Source organism: Erithacus rubecula, assembly GCF_903797595.1.
Source record: "Erithacus rubecula genome assembly, chromosome: 3".
In the NCBI taxonomy this organism is placed as follows: domain Eukaryota; kingdom Metazoa; phylum Chordata; class Aves; order Passeriformes; family Muscicapidae; genus Erithacus; species Erithacus rubecula.
Genome location: NC_136689.1, coordinates 12,597,554 through 12,615,497, shown reverse-complemented (window position 1 = coordinate 12,615,497; position 17,944 = coordinate 12,597,554). Strand labels below are relative to the sequence as shown.

The window sequence follows — 17,944 nt, the reverse complement described above, 5'->3', positions numbered from 1 at the left end:
TACACTCTGTGGCTTCTTTGGACATAGTCAGATAATCAGTTATCAGTTTGGATAACTCTATAATAACAACAAAATAAATTGTATATTTTATAAAGCTTCACTCCTACAGTTTGTAGGGGTTTTTAATGTCTTTTCATAAGTAGATACACTAAAGTACAGGTGTTTTTCCTTTGATATAATGACAGGAAGATTGCATAAGAACTGTTGTGGACTTTTTGTCCTGAAATGAGAAAACAGAGGAAGTCTATTAAAACACTGCACTGGCATATAAAGGATGATAGAATGTCTCTAGTTCTGTTCTACTCACCCTTAGAATTCTTCAGTTATTCTTAATTTATGCAACTAAACTAATTATTAATAGTGAGAAAGCAGGGTTTGCTTCTAGTATCTGCCCTTTCAGCATAGAAAGTAATTTTGCTTGTGCCCCTAGGCTGCTTTTCTTACCCTTTCTGTAAGCTATAGAAATAAATAAATGTTTGCTGTGTGATGTCCAGGATCTGTTCTTTTCTGTGGAAAAGAATGTGGTCCTAAGTTACAACTATCCAGTACAGAATCTGGCATGTATTCTTGTATTCTAAGAAAAATTAAATATTTTTCTTCAAATTTTGAATTGTATTTTTGGTTTTGCTTAGGTATAATTAAGAATATGTATATTTTCTATCTCAAGGCTTACGAAAAAGTGTTATAATGTCTGTGCTATAATTACCTAGTGAGCATGTAAACCTATAGGATTTCTAAGGCATTTTAGAGCTTAGGTTTAATCATAGCTTCCTCTTGGAAGCCAGAATTGTACTTTGACTGCAGTGTCTTGCAGGAGGTGATTCTTAGGGGAATATATTTTCATTTGAACACACCTATAAATAATAGTGATAGGGAAGTGCTTATGTGAATAACAAAATTCAAAGGGTTTGCTTCTTTGTTCAATCAGACATTAGATTTCAATTGAATTCAAGTTTCATTTACTTCTGAAAATTAAGAAACAGCATCACTGACAATATGAGAACAGAATCTACAAAAATTGAATTAAATCTCGCCTGTTATAATTTAAACTTGGCTATAAGTCAAGCTTGGGAAATTTCTGTTCTTTACTGCTTTTCTTTGAGTAAGTTATAGTTTTAGCCTAAAACGTGTGCTGTATAATTTAGGTTCTCATCATAATTGAGCATTGCTTCAAAATGCAATGTCAGCTTTCATGGACTGTCTTGGTTTTGGCTCAAAAACTTGATTTTGAGAGTTTTTCTTATTGGAAATAGTTTTTCTTGCTGGATTGATTAGTTCATTAATTTGATTTTTTTTTAAAGCTCATTTTTGCAACTTAAAATATCTTTTGCCTCAGCAAAGTCTGTGTATTTTAATTCTAGTTAGGCCAGGTGGTAGCAAGAATGGTAATTTCCTTGTAATAAAGGGGATCTTAATTTGGAACTTGCTGAAGTGAGCTTGACTGTTGACCCCTAGGCTTTACATGTATGAAGCACAGATCTGAGGTGTTTCTGAGCCATCCTGTTAGTTGCCTATGATCCTCAGGAACTGCTGTTAGCTAAACCCAGGAGCACTGGGTGGGAATGTAGAAACTCCAGTGTGCATTTTAGACTGATATGATGCAGAGGGTGACTCCATGTACCTCCTTCATCTTTTTGCTGCTGTCAATAGCTCTGTGCTTCTGCCTGTGGGTTCTGTGCCTGAGGACTCCTCTCTCCCTGGCCAGCATGGGCTGCACAGGTGCTCCTGTGCAGGCACCCAGTGGTTTATGCATAAAGCTTGTGCAGTGTCTGTGGCAGTGAACCAGCCTTGCAGTGTCACTGGGGCCATCTGTAGTGTGCCTTGTTTAAAAGAGGTGTTATGTTACTACATTTGCTGTATCCTTTTCTTCTCTACTGTTTTTTCTATTCCTGCAAAGGAAAGGCAGTTTAGTTGTAAAGATCATTTTGAGTGGGTATTTATGTCTGGATGTCTGGTACAATTCTTTTTTGGAAGAATTTGATAAGTAAATTTTTCTGGGAAACAAATGTATTTTTGTCTATTAGCAGCATTGATGGCTGTTCTCTACTTACTTTTCACCAGCCAGAATGGTATGTTGCCATGGTTTCCAAATAACCCTTTTCCTTGGAGCTTCTTGGCTTTGGCTTATGGAAGCAGACAGACTGACATGACCAGATAAAATGTCTTTGCCAGCTACCTCCATCAACATATGTGCAATCTTTCTGTCAGGAAAATGAGTAGTATTGCAGAAGGTGCTGCCTTGTATTCTCATCTGACTACACACCTTCTCTGTTGGCTGTAGATCTGTCATGTTGGTTATTTAATACTGAAAAAAATTGTTAGTTGCTCACCTACGATAATGGTCTAATGTGCAAGAGTTGTTAATTCAGTTGGAGTGTGTTAATGAGCCTCCCCATCCCCCTGCCTCCTTGTGAGTATCATGATGATCTGCATGAAAAAATGCATGGGGGACAAAAATTACTGGATCTTTTGCTATTTGTTTGGGTTACTTGCTGTCTTAGAAAAGACTTTTAACAGTTGGAGAATTAATAAATCCTTTGGGAAAGACTAGCTTTAATTCCATTTCCAGTTTTAGAGGGGAAAAAGATCTGATTTTTTTTCTGGATTTGAGCTGAGGGTCATTCTCAGAGAGTGGTATTAGTATTGTCTTCACTCCTAATTGGAAGAGAAGATATCTCTTGCACCCATCCACCTTCATGAAATGCAGGTACAAGGTCTGTCTAGGAAAGTCCTGTACTCATCATAAAAGGCCCAGTTTTCAGTACAGCTCCAGCACAACAAAGTGTGTGTAGTGGTTGAGATCAGAACAGTGAATGGGGAGGGGGATGGGCAGTGTGTTGTTCTGGGAATATGGCAGGAATCAGTCCTGTAAGGGAGGCAGTTAATGGAGTTAATTCACTTTTATTTATTAACTACTGGTTTGGGACCTGAATGAATAATTGCAGGACAGTTGTGACATAATTGTTTACCCAGGTTCACCGTGGAGCCAAGAGCTTTGTATCAATCTGTGCTGATGTTTGTTTTTTTTACTGCTTAGGAAGCCAAACTGACTGGGGTTTATGTGGTATGGTTCTGTGATGGTATAGGTGTACCATTCCTGGTGCTAACTCTGAGAGGCAGAATTTGGCTCTTTTTAACTTCTCTGGCAGGTAGAGTTAACAAATCTTGTTGCTCTTGTCCTGGACTTCGTGAAGAGTAGAGGATACAGTGCTTTACTTTTCTTGCTTCTCTCTCTCTTTTGTCCTGCCCTAAAATAGGGCACTTTCTTCTTTGGAGGCCAGACTGAAACATCTTGCACTCTGCACCTTTCCACACTCTTCCCCTTCTCCTCAATGCCTTGCAGAGGTTGTGTGCAGCACCCAACTAATCCCTATGTTACATACTTCTCATTCCAAGGGCAGGACTGGAGGTCCATGCTGAACTCTGTTTCAGTATTGCAGACAAGGCTCTGAACTTAACTCAGCACAAGAGGAATTCCATGTTTTCCCCCAAAGAAGCTAATTCAGCTGTTGAGATTTGGCAATCTCAGTGTCCTTCAAGTGTTTATATCTGAAGTTGAGCTTTTAAAATGACCTACTGTTATCAAAACTGAGCATTTGAAATCAGCAATCTCTAAAATTCACATAGGTATCTAACAAATCCTGTATTGAGATAAGCAGAGCTGAACCTTCAAAAATGGCATGAATTAGTGCAATCTCAAAATGAATTTAGAGGACTTGGCAAGCCTGAATCTTTTTATATGTCTGACTTCATAACATCTCAGATCACTTTAAATGCAATGTTCATAATTTAAATATCTTTTGGGGAAGAAAGGAGTTTTTACTCCTTGGGGATTGGCTTCTCAGCTAAAAGTTTCAGGGTTGTTTTAATTAACATAGGGGATATGGATTTGACTGGTGAATCACTTGGTAGATAAGGACCTGGCTCAAAGAGCTCCAGTCAATAGCTTGATGTCCAGGTGGAGGCCAGTGATGAGTGGTGTCCTTCAGAGATCTGGTTTGGGACTACTATTATTTAATATCTTTGGCTGGAGATGTGGAAGGTGGGATTGAATGCACCTTCAGAAAGTTTGCATGTGACACCAGGCTAAATGATGCAGTTGATTCTCAAAGCTCAGTAGAGAGAAGAGGTTCCATCCAAAAGGACTGTGTCAGAGGAGTGGACCCATGCAAACTTCATAAGGCTAAGTGCAAGGTCCTGTGTATGGGTTATGACAATCCTAAATGTGGATACAGGCTGGGCAATGAGTGGATTGAGAGGAGTTGGGTGTGCTTGTGGCTGAAGCACTGAATATGAGCTGGCAATGTGTGCTTGCAGCCCAGAAAGCCAACCAGATCTTAGGCTGCTTCCAAAGCGGTGTGGGCAGCAACTCGAGGGACAGGATTCTGCCCCTCTGCTCTGGTGAGACCCACCTGGAGTGCTGCATCCAGCTCTCTGAGTTTCCAGCACAAGACAGACAGGGACTTGCTTGAACAGGTCCAAAGGAGGGTCATGGAGATTATCAGGGGCTGGAGGCCTTCCCTATAAAGACAGGTTGGCAGGTCTGGGATTGATTAGCCTGGAGAAAAGAAGGCTCTAGGGAGACCTTGCAGTAGCCTTCCAGTACTTAAAGGAGGCCTACAGAAAAGATAGGGAGGGACTCTTTATCAGGGAGTGTAGTGATAGGATGAGGGGCAATGGCTTTATACAGGGAGGATAGACTTAATTTAGATGTTAGGATGAAATCTTCACTTTGTGGGTGGCAAGGCATTGGAACAGGTTGCCCAGAAGAAGTGGGGAAGAATACTTCCTGCCTCATCCCAGTGTTCAAGGCCAGGTTGGATGGGGAGCTCTGTGTGACCTAATCTAGTGGAAGAGGGCAGGGGAGCTAGAGCTAGATGATCTTGGAGGTCCCTTCCAATTCAAGCTGGTCTATGATTCAATGATATTTCTGTGTTTAACAAAGGCAATGCAAATTTCAAAAGGAATATACAATTAATAATGTCTCTAGGGAATTGCATTTTTGTAAATACCTGGTTATGGCAAGGATGCAGTATGATTTTTTAAATGAGGAAAGTCTATTTGTTTTATTAATACAGCTATTAGGTTGAGGGAAGAACCCCACTTTTTACTGTTTCTCTTTTTACATGAGTATTGGGTTCTTTACAACTGTGTACAACCTGGTTAAATGTTGTTTTTTTACACTAAGGAAAGGATTGTTAGTGTTAGACAGCTTTCTCTTCCTTTGTCTTGGTGTCCTGGTTTTTGTTTTCTGAGAGTCAATAAACAGCTTTTTAAAAGATTTTTTTATTTAAATTAAGTTCTCTGTCAGTATTTAAAACAACACTTTTATATGGCTAGGAGCTACTATTTTTTCCCCATATTTAAACTATTTTAGTAGAGTATGGAAACATAGTGATATAAAATATGTTCAACACTGTTTTTTATCTTATATGTATGGCATATAAGACGCAACAACAAGCTTTGTATTTGTGGAAATCAGTACTGATATTACCTAAGTTTTATCATACAATTGATCCTTAAGCAAGGAGAGGACCAGGAGTCCTGTAACACAATGTTTATTTCATGTTTTTTAGCATGTGTTATGTCTTTCTATTGCCTAACTTACCTTCTTTGTTTTGTTTTGTTTTTCTGTTTAGTTACCATATCTCAAGGTGGTACAATTCAGACTGTGACAAATTCAGCAGCTCCTCAGCCAGGTGCTACCATTGTGCAATATGCAGCACAGTCATCTGATGGCACACAGCAGTTTTTTGTTCCTGGAAGCCCAGTTGTTGTTCAAGGTATGTTTTATTAGTCTATTCAATTTTTGCTTTTTCATATTAAACATTTTTTCTTAAAAGATTTCTTATTTTGTGCTGACATTACTGCTCTATTAAGTAAAATACTCATGGCAAAGTGAAAGGGATTCAGGTTTTCCACTTAGTAAGGCAGCTACTATGTTTGATTAAAAAGAATGAAATAACAGTATAACATCACTTTCTCCTTTGGATTCCCTTATCCAGATTTTGAGACATGTTTAATTGGAATAAAGGTAGTCTTACAGATTGAAGTGAGATGCTGAAGGTGCGCATCATTTAATATATGAAACTAATTTGTTTTTTTCAGCAGTTAATGTTAATAAAACACAAATTCTGAAGATTTTAAGATATATTTAGGGCAGTATTTCCTTACAACTTACGGCTCTTGCAGTTACTAGAAAGCAGATCCTTTACTGAAGCTAGTTTTCTCACAGAGGAACACTTTGAAGGTCTTATAAAGTGCACAGATGATGCAATGAAAACCTTTGAAAATGGGAGAGAGATTTCTCAATAGGAATACTAAATTAATAACTATGGAGTATATACAGAATTTAAAAGTTATTGACAGAAGTAGAGAGGGAGGGCTGTATGAATACTTTCTTAAGCCAAAACAGCTGTCTGAAATAAACCATGAGTGGAGCTGGGTAGGATTTAGATATGTATTCCTGGAGTGGATGAGGGTCATCAAATAAATGCTGAAATACATTGTCATCCCAAGACTTTCCAGAAGCATTTCAAGTCCTTTAAGACTGTAAGATGAAAACGCCTTAGCCAAATGTTAGTTTTTATTCTTCAGAGAGTATTGTTACAATTTCCCTAAATATTATTATGAATACATACTTAACAAAGCCTTAAGACCTAAATTTGGCTGTCCTCCAAACCAATTTCCCACTCTAGTACTGCATGTTTTTTCTGACTACAAGTCTAATACATTTTCTAAGCATGTGCCTACACATCCCTTAAATCAGAGGCCACCTCCATCTCTCCAAGATAACCGTAGTATTTTATAGGTATTGCTTTGATTCTTCAGAGCTTTGGCATCAGGAGCAGAGAGAATAACTCTTCATCTGCTTCCTAAAACTTTCCAAGTCTGTGAAGAAATACGGCATTTGAGGATTTTATCTGGCAGCATTTTAGTCCTTGAGAATTCCATTTGACTGATTTTCCTTTACAGACTCTGCATTACAGAGCTGTTCTCTGACAGGGCCACTCAGTCTCAGCAATGGGCTCCACAAGATGGAATTGCCCATTAAGTGTTCTGCCTGTGATGGAAACTTTCAAAATGGATTCAGAGACAGTTACTGAATACCTTCTGTATCATGTTTCTGGAAGCATCCAGATACTTTTAACTAAATTGATTTGTTCTCTGTCCATGCTCAGAGAAGTTTATTTCCTGGAATTCTCTATTCCTTTGTGCTTTAGTGAGCCTCGTAGCTGTTAACACAGAAAAAAAATACAGGCTAACATATACAGAGAAAGTACAAAGCAAACAATAAGTGAGCATGAACTTGGAGATTATGAGAAGATAAAAGGATTCAACTTATTCTACATGCTGTTGATATTAGAAAATCTTCAGAAAAAACCAAAACCTCTATAGTAAAAAAGAGATTCATTAAAATAGTGTGAAAGCACTTGAAGATGTTTATAGTAATACAATTTTACGTGGGCAGCAAACCTGAGTCAATCACAATGGAGTTAGACAGTGGAATAAGTTGAATATACAAGTGTCTGAAATGTTCTTACTACAGGTCACCTTGTCTATGCTAGAAAATCTGTTGGAATACAGATCATGAACACTGGTCATTTATGTACACTTTGTAGTTGACTGTTCACCTAATATTGCGATAGCATAAATTATATTAGAAAAAATATTCTGCTTAATAAGCTTACCACTTACATAATGTATTTTTATAATAATTTTGGGTAAGTAGCATATAATTTTTTTTCTTAATAATAAAAGAAGAAAACAATATAACAAATACCTGGAAGCAGAAAAAATCTGTTTCAGATTATGTTTCAGAATCTTTCAGACAGCATATGTATTATTTTTTTCTTAAGTATTTGTTAATGAATCTCATGTAATAATGGATAATGTGACATAAAACCTGCACTTGGTATTTTCTGATAACCTGTGCTGTGGAAAAATATTAGGATAGAAATTCCAAATGTATTGATCCAATTGAGTGACATTGTATTTGCTACAAATTTACATAGACAAAATAAGAGGCAGTTCTAGTGTCTGGGCAGTTTCCTAATACATTAAGGGGTAAAGATTTCTTTGCAAGCTGAAGAAGAAAGTGTTTGACTGTTAGTGAAAATGAGTGTAGAAAAATTATAGAAAAAATTCTAGTGTGATTTATGTGTGTTTTCATTATATTGTTAGTGATGTTTGAAATCCATGGCTTGAATTTCTTGTGCTTTAGTTCTGATCTTCTGTGCATATGATCCTGAAGTGGTCCTGTAATCACAGAACACTCCTGTAAACACAGGATGTAAAACACAGAACATCAGTGCAAACATTGATGCTTCCACTGCTGTCATCCATCACAGTTTCACAGTTGATAAATTACCAGTCTGAATTTGTTTGTTGCAAAGACCTTAGAAGTTTGCTGTGCCCTACATACAAACCAGTGCTTTGACTCTTGGTCTGAAACTAATTTCATTTGCATTGATGTAAATAAGGAGTAACTCTCCTAGAGCTGAGTTGCTTTTTTTTTTTTAAATTTATATTTTAAAACTAAGTGAACCAGATATCTTGGACATATTTTGGAAAGGGAGAGAAGGGGGGAGAAGTAGCCTTTACTCAGAGTTACTGTTCTGCTTGTTACAGTATCTGAAGTCACTGCACTAGGTTGAATTACTTTGTTGGAATGTTCCTAAATAATTTCTGAAGCTTTTAACTGAAATTAAATTAGTGGGTTGAGGGTTTTCCTGCAAAGCAAGGAGCTCTAGCCTTTCATTTACCTATTTGTTACAGCTTGTTAAGCTTTCCTGACTTGCATGTCTGTCCAACAGAGTTCTCTGCCTTTTAGTGGAACTGTGCCAATGAAAACAACTGCATATCTGTTTTAAATTTCCTATTTTCTATCCAATCATGACACTATCATTTGGATTCATTCATGAATGCTAGAACCATGTTTTAATTTCTATCAGTTAGTGCTGTGAATTTTCAGGTCTTTCTTAACAGCTTGCTTTGTGGTGAGTGCTTTCTGTAGCTTTATGAATAATTCAGGGAAAAGAACAAAGCTAGAATTATAGCAATATGGAAGAGGGAAAAAAATAGCAGGTTTACTGGAAAAGGAATTCTTCAGGCTGCAGTTTCAGTGAGCTGTTCCAGTGATGGAGCATGTTAATGACAGTGGTAAGCAAGTGAGGTCACTGTGATGTCAGTGCTCTTGCTTGTAATCCTGCACATGCTTGGTAGTTTGGAACAGTTCATGCTGAGCTCTGGTAGAGGAACAGCAGAATCGTGTGTGCAGAAGTTACCATGGCTGTAACAGGAGATGAAACAGGTAAAAATTTTGTTAGCTTTTGACATGGTATTTTTGTATGTCTGTGCAGTGTTTAGTTAATATTTGTGATATTTTCTTTTGAACTTGTTGCTGTAATTCTTTCATCTCTCTAAAGTCATATGAATAGCTTCTGATTCTACCTACTTAGTGTAGCATTCCAGGGCAATTTTAACAGTTTCGTTTGGGGGAAAAAGAAAAAAAATCACTGCTAGTGCATTGAGTTCTTGCACAGATTGATTCAGTAACTGTTCTTTATTTTTTGATTCAGGATTTTGCTGAAAGCAATCCACCACTCTACTTTTGCATTTTTCTTTATTGTGGTGATAGTCATATATGTTACTGTGTTTATAATTACTTTTAGTTTTGTAAAAATGACGACTCCCTTTTTTATTGAGCAATAGACGCTGCAAATTTGATAGCCATAGGCTTAAGGCTAGCTGTATAGAAAGTGTTTCAGCAGCGTAAATCAGCCCTATGCTACCATTATTAAAAAAACACTGAATGGAACACAAATTTGAGGGCAATAATTGAAGTATTGTAACGCCTGCTTGTTTTCTCCTCCACTGTTAAAATGGTCTGTTCCTCAGCTAATTGAGTTCAAAAGGCTGACGTCATTAGATTTCCTGGAATCGTGTTGCAGTAGGGAACTGGAAAAGTTAAACTCCAAACAAGATACACATTGACGTCAGCTCCAAGTCATGCTGCGATTTAGTCAGTTCCTTTCTGCCTCGTCAATTGCCTCCGGCAGCTCGCTGACATTAACTGCTTCCCTGCCGGCTCCTACGTGCTGCCGCTCACTGCTCGTGCACGTTGTTTCATTAATCCTGAGATAAATATCTGCTCCAGGTCGATGTTTCTAATGCTCAAAGGGATAATGATTCATGCTCGTGTAGCCAGTTTAGCGGTGAAGTTAAAAACCCTTTGATAATCAAGTCCCACCATTATGACTCACAGAGGGGGAGAATAATCGTCCAAATACATTGGGCATTTTTTCTCCTGGATAGTCACTGAAAGAACTCGAGTGCAGGGATGCTCTCTAGTGTTCAGCAAGTTACTTTTTCCAAGAGGTAGTTGCTTTTTAAATTTTTTTTAAATTTAGCTTGGTTTTTTTTTTTCACTAGTTATGTCTTGGCTTTCTTAATTTTCTGTTTGTAAGTCTCAACTAAAAGCTTCAGGATTTCAGTGATTTTTATTCCCTTGCATTTTAAGGATTAAAAAAAAAATTACCTGGGGCAATGTGTTAGGGAAGTGCACCAACTCCAGGTTTGTTGCATTGTTAACACTCTGTTCTACTTCTGGTACTTTAGAAATTACATTAAACCTTTGAAAAATGTTGCATTAGAAACAGCACAGAAATTTGTCAGTCTTAAGTGTGCATGACATTTTTCTCAGATGCTGAAATGGAAGGCATGCTTCCCTGTAATATAGATATATAACTAGGCTTCAAATAACTTTGAAAAACAGTAAGTTTATCCCACTCTGTTTAAAACCTGTTTCATCTTTCCAAAGGTATTTTTCTGGGGAAATCAGTTCCACTGTAGTTCCTTGAGATAATATACAAAACATTTTCAGTCTTTGAAATCTATTTTTGCAGTGATGTATCATAGAACATATTATTGCACAATAAAAGATACTTTATCAATGTTATGCTATGCTGTTTTCTTTTCTCTGGATGGTGGTGTCTGGATTTGTAAGGTCTTACCACCAGAATAGTTATTTTTCAGTGTTCCTGTGCTATCGGGTTTGTAAGTGAGACAACTGTCAGGCAGAGACTGCCACTACTGAGACCTGCTCAGACTAAACCACTTACCAGTGGTGTTTGCTGATCCCAGCTGAGATAGGGACTTGCTTTTGTTAAGTCTTGCTGGAGGTACATGATCTCACCAAGTCCTCTGCACAAAGGCTGCAGTAGGTCCTGTTTGCTGCCATCTGAGTATAAATCAGACACAGAAAACAAAGTAGTTGGTCTTGCCAATCTGAGGTGATCTGGATTGTGGAGTGTTCCCCATGACTTGATCTACAAAATGGTTTGCTTGGATTTCTAATTCATTGTAGCTAAGGCAAACTAAGATACCATCTCTTTAATACCTGGTGATGAGATAGAAAAAGGTAGCTCTTACCATAGAGTCTGTAAGATGGATGTCATGTGGCTAGCATAAATGTGAGCCTGAAAGGTTGCTAAAATTCCATTTTTATAATTAGTGAGCTATCATTCTGTTGACGTGACTGGGACTGCTAATAAATGTGGAGGACTTAAAGGGTTAAGCAATTGCCTTGTAGATGTACAAGATGACCAAGCCCTGTGTTCATGGCAGCTGCCTGTCAGTGCTCACAGGGCTGTTCTGGGCTGATTTCTCCCTCCCTCTCTCCCACATGCCCAGGGGATTATCCAGGTCAGTTCACTGGTCCAGTTCATCTTGTAATTCCACAAACACTTTTACCCACAGGACTGGAGGGGGGGAGGTGCACAGGGTTTAAGCTGATAATGATTTCAGGACATGGCTGTGGAATTGTAGTCTAAACACAACTTGATTCTATTTTTTTTTTTTAATCAGTGAAGTACTTGCATTAATATAGCAAGAATAATAGTATATTTTTGCTAAGTTTATTTTTTTCCCCTATAGTCTAACTGCTCAATCTGTCAGCCTTCCCAAGATGTTTTTGTCTACATTTTATTTTTCAAAGTTGTCCTAGTATCAGCTGGGATAGAGTTAATTTTCTTCCTGTTAACTGGTACAGTACTGTGTTTTGGTTTTAGGAGGAGAGAGATGTTGATAGCAGATTTGTTGTTTGATTGTTGCTCAGCAGAACTTGCACTAAGTTGAGGACTCTCCAGCTTCTCATGCTCTGCCAGTGAGTAGGCTGGAGGTGCTCATAAAGCTGTGAGGGATCCCAGCCAGAACAGCTGACCCCAGATAGCCAAAGGGATATTCCATACCAAAAGGTATCATGCTCAGCATATAAACTGTAGGGAAAGCTGGCCTGGGGCCTACTGCTCAGCAACAGGCTGGGCATCAGTTGGTGAGTGGTGAACAATTGCTTTTAATTTGCATCAGTTATTTTTCTTGGTTTTATTTCTCTTTTCTTTTTGTTTTTTTTTCATTTTCATTACATTTATTTTATTTTATTTCCATCAAACTGTTCCCATCTCAACTTATGAGTCTTCTAACCCCATCCAGCTGCGGAGCTGTGTGGGTGGAGTGAACAAGTGACTCTGTGATGCTTAGTTGCAGGCTGGGGTTAAACTGTGAGACATGTTTTTCCATTATTTGAATAATGCTTTAAAGAAGTAAAGTATAAACTGAGTGTAACAAAGCTTCTGAAACATCAGCTATATACAGTTGCTTTAATGACAAAATTTGAAGTTTTGTTTTCTCATAATATAAAAAAATACTTATGGAAAAGAATAGATAAATACTTGTTTAAAATGTGAAGAGGATTGTATCTTTTGTTTGCTTTTTTTTCCTGTCAGAGAAGATACAAGTACTTAGGACTTCCCCAGTGTTTTTAAGTTGAGGTACATCATGTAGGGACAGAGACATATGAAACAAAGAAATGACGTGAGACTGTCAGAAAGGTACTGGTTTCAAGTCACGTCAGATCAGCATGTAGCTTGGGGAGAACACAAAACCACTAAACTCAGGAGCTGAATCTGAACTTTTGCCCTCTGATTTACTACTGATTTAGCTACACCCCTTCCTGTGCAACTGCTGCTGCTTCCTATTGCTCACTAATGCTGCAGCATCCCATGTGTGGTCCTCTTGCCCAGGGAACAAATGTCTGTACAGCCTGAGTGCTTCTCTGTTCCTTTTCATTGTAGCAACACGTTATCCAAGGGTTGCCAAACTGCTTTTGTAAGAGGAGGAGAAGCTGTAAAGCTGGTAGTGTTGCTATCACAAGGAAAGAGAAGAAAGTTGTCTTCTGAAGCAAATTGAGTCCTGTTCAGGGAGAACAGGGTAGCATATAAGCCTCACTGACTGCAACAGCAGGACCCTCTTTTTGTGGGATTGTGCAAACAGGAAATAAGTGTGGCTGCTCAAACTGTTTCTTAAATCCCCATGTTGTCTGAAGAGAGCCATGTGGAAGCTTTCAGTCTGGCTGGTTAGTGGGGTCACATCCTAGAGAAATTCAGATACTTTACAGTGTGGAAATAAGCGCTGTTAAGATAAAAAATACAGTTGTGTCCTTACAGACCTGTGAAATAATTTACAAATCTGGGATCCTGGATAAGGTCATTGTCAGAAATCTGTTATTTTCAGATAAACCTCTTTTTTTTTGCCATACATTTTTAAATGTGTTTCTTTTATACAGCTGCCACTGGAGACATGCCAGCTTACCAGATTCGAACTCCCACTACTACCTTACCTCAGGGAGTGGTTATGGCAGCCTCTCCAGGGACTTTGCATAGCCCTCAGCAAATGGCAGAAGAGGCAACACGCAAGAGAGAGCTGAGACTTTTGAAAAATAGGTAAGACTATATAATAATTTGTAGTCAGTGTTGCAAACCACCCTCCTCCCCCACAAATATTATAATGACATTTTCTTCTTAAGGTCATGAGCACTGCCTTGTAATTGATGAAGGCAGGAAATTCTTTGTCAGTCATCCCATGTCCTTCTAGCATAGAGTTTTGCTTATAAACTCTGGAAGATTAGAGTTGACCTTATACCCGTGGATTTTTAGTTTAAAAATATTAGGTGATTCAGAAATCAATATCAGATAATTTTTGTGATGATCTAGAGTTACACTATTCATTGAATTTTACTTCCTGTTCTTTCCCACTGCTGATAGTAAAATGACCAGTAGGGACTTTTTAATTTAAAAATGTCCCTGCAAAGAACTGGTTAGGAAAACAGCTGAGGATCTCATTAGCAGCTGTCCATTAATGATGCTGTGAAGAGGACTTATTCAAAGATGGAATGATAATTATAGACTTTGCTAAATACTTGGCTGCTGGGATGAGATACTTTGCAGTACCCCTGTCATTTTGTGAGACATATTGTGTGAAGTTGTTGTGTATTTTTTAATTAGTTGTCATGGACTTGACTGAATGTTGTAAATGTCAGTCTTTCTCTGTTGTGCATTCTTCATACTATTTTTAGGGGAGTCAGTCTTTTTTAAATATGTAGCCACCTCTGTCATTGGCAGATTAACAGTAGAAATAGTCTGCTCTGCAGATCTCTAATACACTGCTTGACACTTGTCTTATGATTGAATTAATTAATGGTATTGCTTTGCTCTCATGCCTGTCCTTTATTTTAAATTACTTACAAGGATCACTGCATTGTTGTGCCTCCTTTTTGTTTCTTCTCTCTTCAGTTTTAAAGCTAGTGCCTATGCTATAGCTCATAACCTGCTGGAGTGTTAGCCTCTCAAAATTTGACAGCTTATCATGTTCCAAGGTGGTAAAGGAGGACTCCCAGTAATTCTAATATTTCTTCTGGAATTGAATGCTTGTTTAGTCACATGCTTCTGAACAGTTCTATATTTAGCTCCAATAAAAGAGACTTTTGAGCAGACCTACAAGAATGGCTTCAGGCTACCATTTGCCAGCATCAAAAACCACAGACTCTTGTGGCTGAAGTGTGCTCAGGCAGCCAATTCTGAAATGCTAATAAATTTTATTTGTTTGGACTTAAATTGAACTGTACATTGTTACAACATGCTGTAAGTTTTATCTTCATGTAAGCCTGGCATCTAGCTTTTTATCTGAAGAGAGTAGTGTTATGTTTGTTTTTTCTGAAAGTATGTTTTCTGGGTTTGGTTTTAAGATTTTGATGGCAGAAGACAATGCTCCTGATAAACACACAAAGTAGGATGTGACTGGAAGAAGAAACGCTGCTTTCCATCCTAATGTTTAGTACAATTCAAGTCAATACATTATCATTTAGTCCCTGTTTTTCTCATTTCTTCTTTGTATCAGTTCCATCTTTCTATTTGGTGATGCTGGATGCGTTTCAAGTTCTAGATGTTTCGGATTATATTTTAATTATGTTACTGCTTTTGGCTGTTATCTGATGTTCTGTTTGTGCAATCCAGCAGTGGTTGGTGGTGGTTGTTGTTATTGTGGAACCACAGGGAATGCAGGTAATTGCATTTATCCAGTCTTTGCCATATTGTGGCTGTTCCTGTAGTCATTTGCCTTGTATTGGTTCCAGGGAAGCTGCCAGAGAATGTCGCAGAAAGAAGAAAGAATATGTCAAATGTCTTGAAAATCGTGTGGCTGTGCTTGAAAACCAAAACAAGACTCTCATTGAGGAACTCAAGGCCCTCAAAGATCTTTATTGTCATAAAGCAGAATAACTGTCTTTCATTTGGACCTCCTTTATTATGAACTTTAATCAAGGCATGAGAGGAAGCAATTCTACAGATTGCCATATGAACTTGAGAGACACTTGAGGCCCTTGTGGAACCCAGTTTTGCTTAGTGTTTTCAGACTGATTTGGGAGATATTCCAAAATTTGGAATTCTGTCATAGTCTCCATACTCTGCTGAGCTTTCTAATGGCATGCAAATGGCTTTTTGTTTGCACTTTTTACTTCTGCTTTTTGCAGGGAAGCTGCTAAAGAATGTCGACGTCGGAAGAAAGAATACATAAAATGTCTGGAGAGTCGTGTTGCAGTGCTAGAAGTTCAGAACAAGAAACTTATACAGGAGCTTGAAACCCTAAAAGACATTTGCTCTTCCAAAACAGATTAGTAAAAATATTTATTATACTGTGAACTAAGATATGTCCAGTTGCTTTGTAAGACAATACATAGCCAACATGACTTACAGCTTTCTCTTTGTGTCATTTATAATATATTCCAACTGCTAACATTCCTGAATGCTTTCCTGCTTTTTGTCAATTCATAGCAGTAATTTCAGGTTTTTCATGCACCATCCTTCTGTCTCCCAAGGAGCCAAATGTTAAAAAATGTAACAAAGTAAAAAAGAGCATAATTTCTAAGAGCTGTTTCTTTGCCATATATTTACATACTACTTTTTACATGTTACTGAGTGTCCTGCACATTCAAAATATTTTGCGATTGTTTTAGATGAATCATAAAGATAATGCATCCAGTAATACAAGAAAATCAAACAACCCAAGGTATCTCAGGAAAGAGTTTATAAAAGAATGTTATGATTATATGTATGTACTAGTATACTAGTCTACAGATGATTTTATGGCATATTTTTATATTAGTTGCTTTGTGGAAAAAAGTATTGTATTGCTGTCACTGAGTGCCATGGTTAAAGATAGTTTTTAATAGAACCATGTTGTTTAACCTGTGTAGTGTCTGATTTCCTTTAAAAACCTGGTTGAGATGCTTTAAAATCCATGACTATCTGAAAGAAGACAAAGGGAAAAAAGCACACCTAAGCTCATGACATGATGCAAAGTATATTGTAAATACCTATAAGAAGCTCTCTATTATACAGCTGCTATTTACTTAAATTTTCTGTAACCTGCAGAATATTTGATTCATTGGAGGTCTATATATCAATATTTAAATGTTCATCCTGAATACTTCACATTCTAGATCCTGTACACCTGTGGATAGTTGCCTGTAGTGAAGATTGATGGTTTAGTTCTTTTCACAATTTCAGCAAACTACTGACTGATGGTCAAGGTGTCCTAAAGAAGGAGGCTTTCCAATAAATAGTAACTATTTGCTGTTTCCTGATTCTGGAGTAGCCTACTGATGAGAGCTGAAGATTTTTGACATAAACCTGTGTTTAAACCAGATTACAGCTCTCGTAAATGCAATATGTGCCAACTTTCCATCGTGCTTTGAAAAACTAGTGCACAGGCAAAGTTGCTTCTGGGTATTTTATAATTCATGAGTGATCTAATTGTTTGGCCAGTACAGTCTATGAGCAGAGCATTTGGGAGCTTTGCTGGAACTAATAGCACCATTGCCTTACTGATGTGGTAGGAAGAAAGGACTGGTTCCTACTTAATTTGTTTTACTGAAGGGTGGGTGTGTGTGAGAGTGTGTGTGGAAGGGGAGGAGGGATGGAATCATACTGAAGTCATTGAGACTTCCTTATTTAATTTGAACTCAATTTGCATTTAACCCTCTTCCCTCTGACCCTGTTGGGGTGGGTTGGTTTATATGTATTTTTTTCTTTTTTCCTAAATTACTTGAAATACACAGGAATAGTTTTCTCAAATATTTTGAAAATCCCACTAGGTACCTAAGTGAGACTATTTGTAAGAAGAGGTATGCTCTCTCACTTCCTGCTGCCACATCAGTTGATTTAAGGAGGTATCAAGATGGCCTCTAAGGCTCTGCTGCACGTTTGGAACAAAAGTATAGTAAACTTTGAAATACCTTCTTCACTGTGAAAATACATCCAAAGTGCTATGGTCAGCAGAAGTCAAAGGTTCTGTTCAGTTTGGACAGGATGAATGCAATCTGCAGGTCCATGTTGCAGCCTCTGTAGTGCAACAAGTTGTTTGTTATGGCTCTGTCACTAAAGTCTGTTTTCTGTTACAGGTAAGCATTGCTTCTGACTCACAAGGGATTTGGAAACTAAAATAGAGAGAAACTTGTGTGTATGTGGTAGATATGTCTCCAGTAAAAATATGTCTCTTTATCTTTACAATAGTATCTGATATTAACTACAGTAGAAATTTGATAGGAGGA

At 37.7% G+C, this 17,944-nt stretch overlaps 1 protein-coding gene across 14 annotated transcripts in view; it reads left to right on the top strand.

The window, feature by feature from the left end:
• CREM (cAMP responsive element modulator) overlaps positions 1–16,579 on the top strand; it is a 36,172-nt gene extending 19,593 nt beyond the window's left edge. For 6 of the 14 annotated variants that reach the window (XM_079301277.1, XM_079301275.1, XM_079301273.1 and 3 more), the window contains 3 exons: positions 5,640–5,783; positions 13,625–13,781; positions 15,866–16,579. In XM_079301277.1, coding sequence (XP_079157403.1) covers positions 5,640–5,783; positions 13,625–13,781; positions 15,866–16,010 — 446 coding nt within the window. In that variant the 3' untranslated portion in view covers positions 16,011–16,579. Of the gene's footprint in view, positions 1–5,639; positions 5,784–9,156; positions 9,314–13,624; positions 13,782–15,469 lie in introns of those variants that run through there. The other 8 variants (XM_079301276.1, XM_079301271.1, XM_079301265.1 and 5 more) reach the window with 3 other exon arrangements.
• Positions 16,580–17,944: the final 1,365 nt, after the last annotated feature.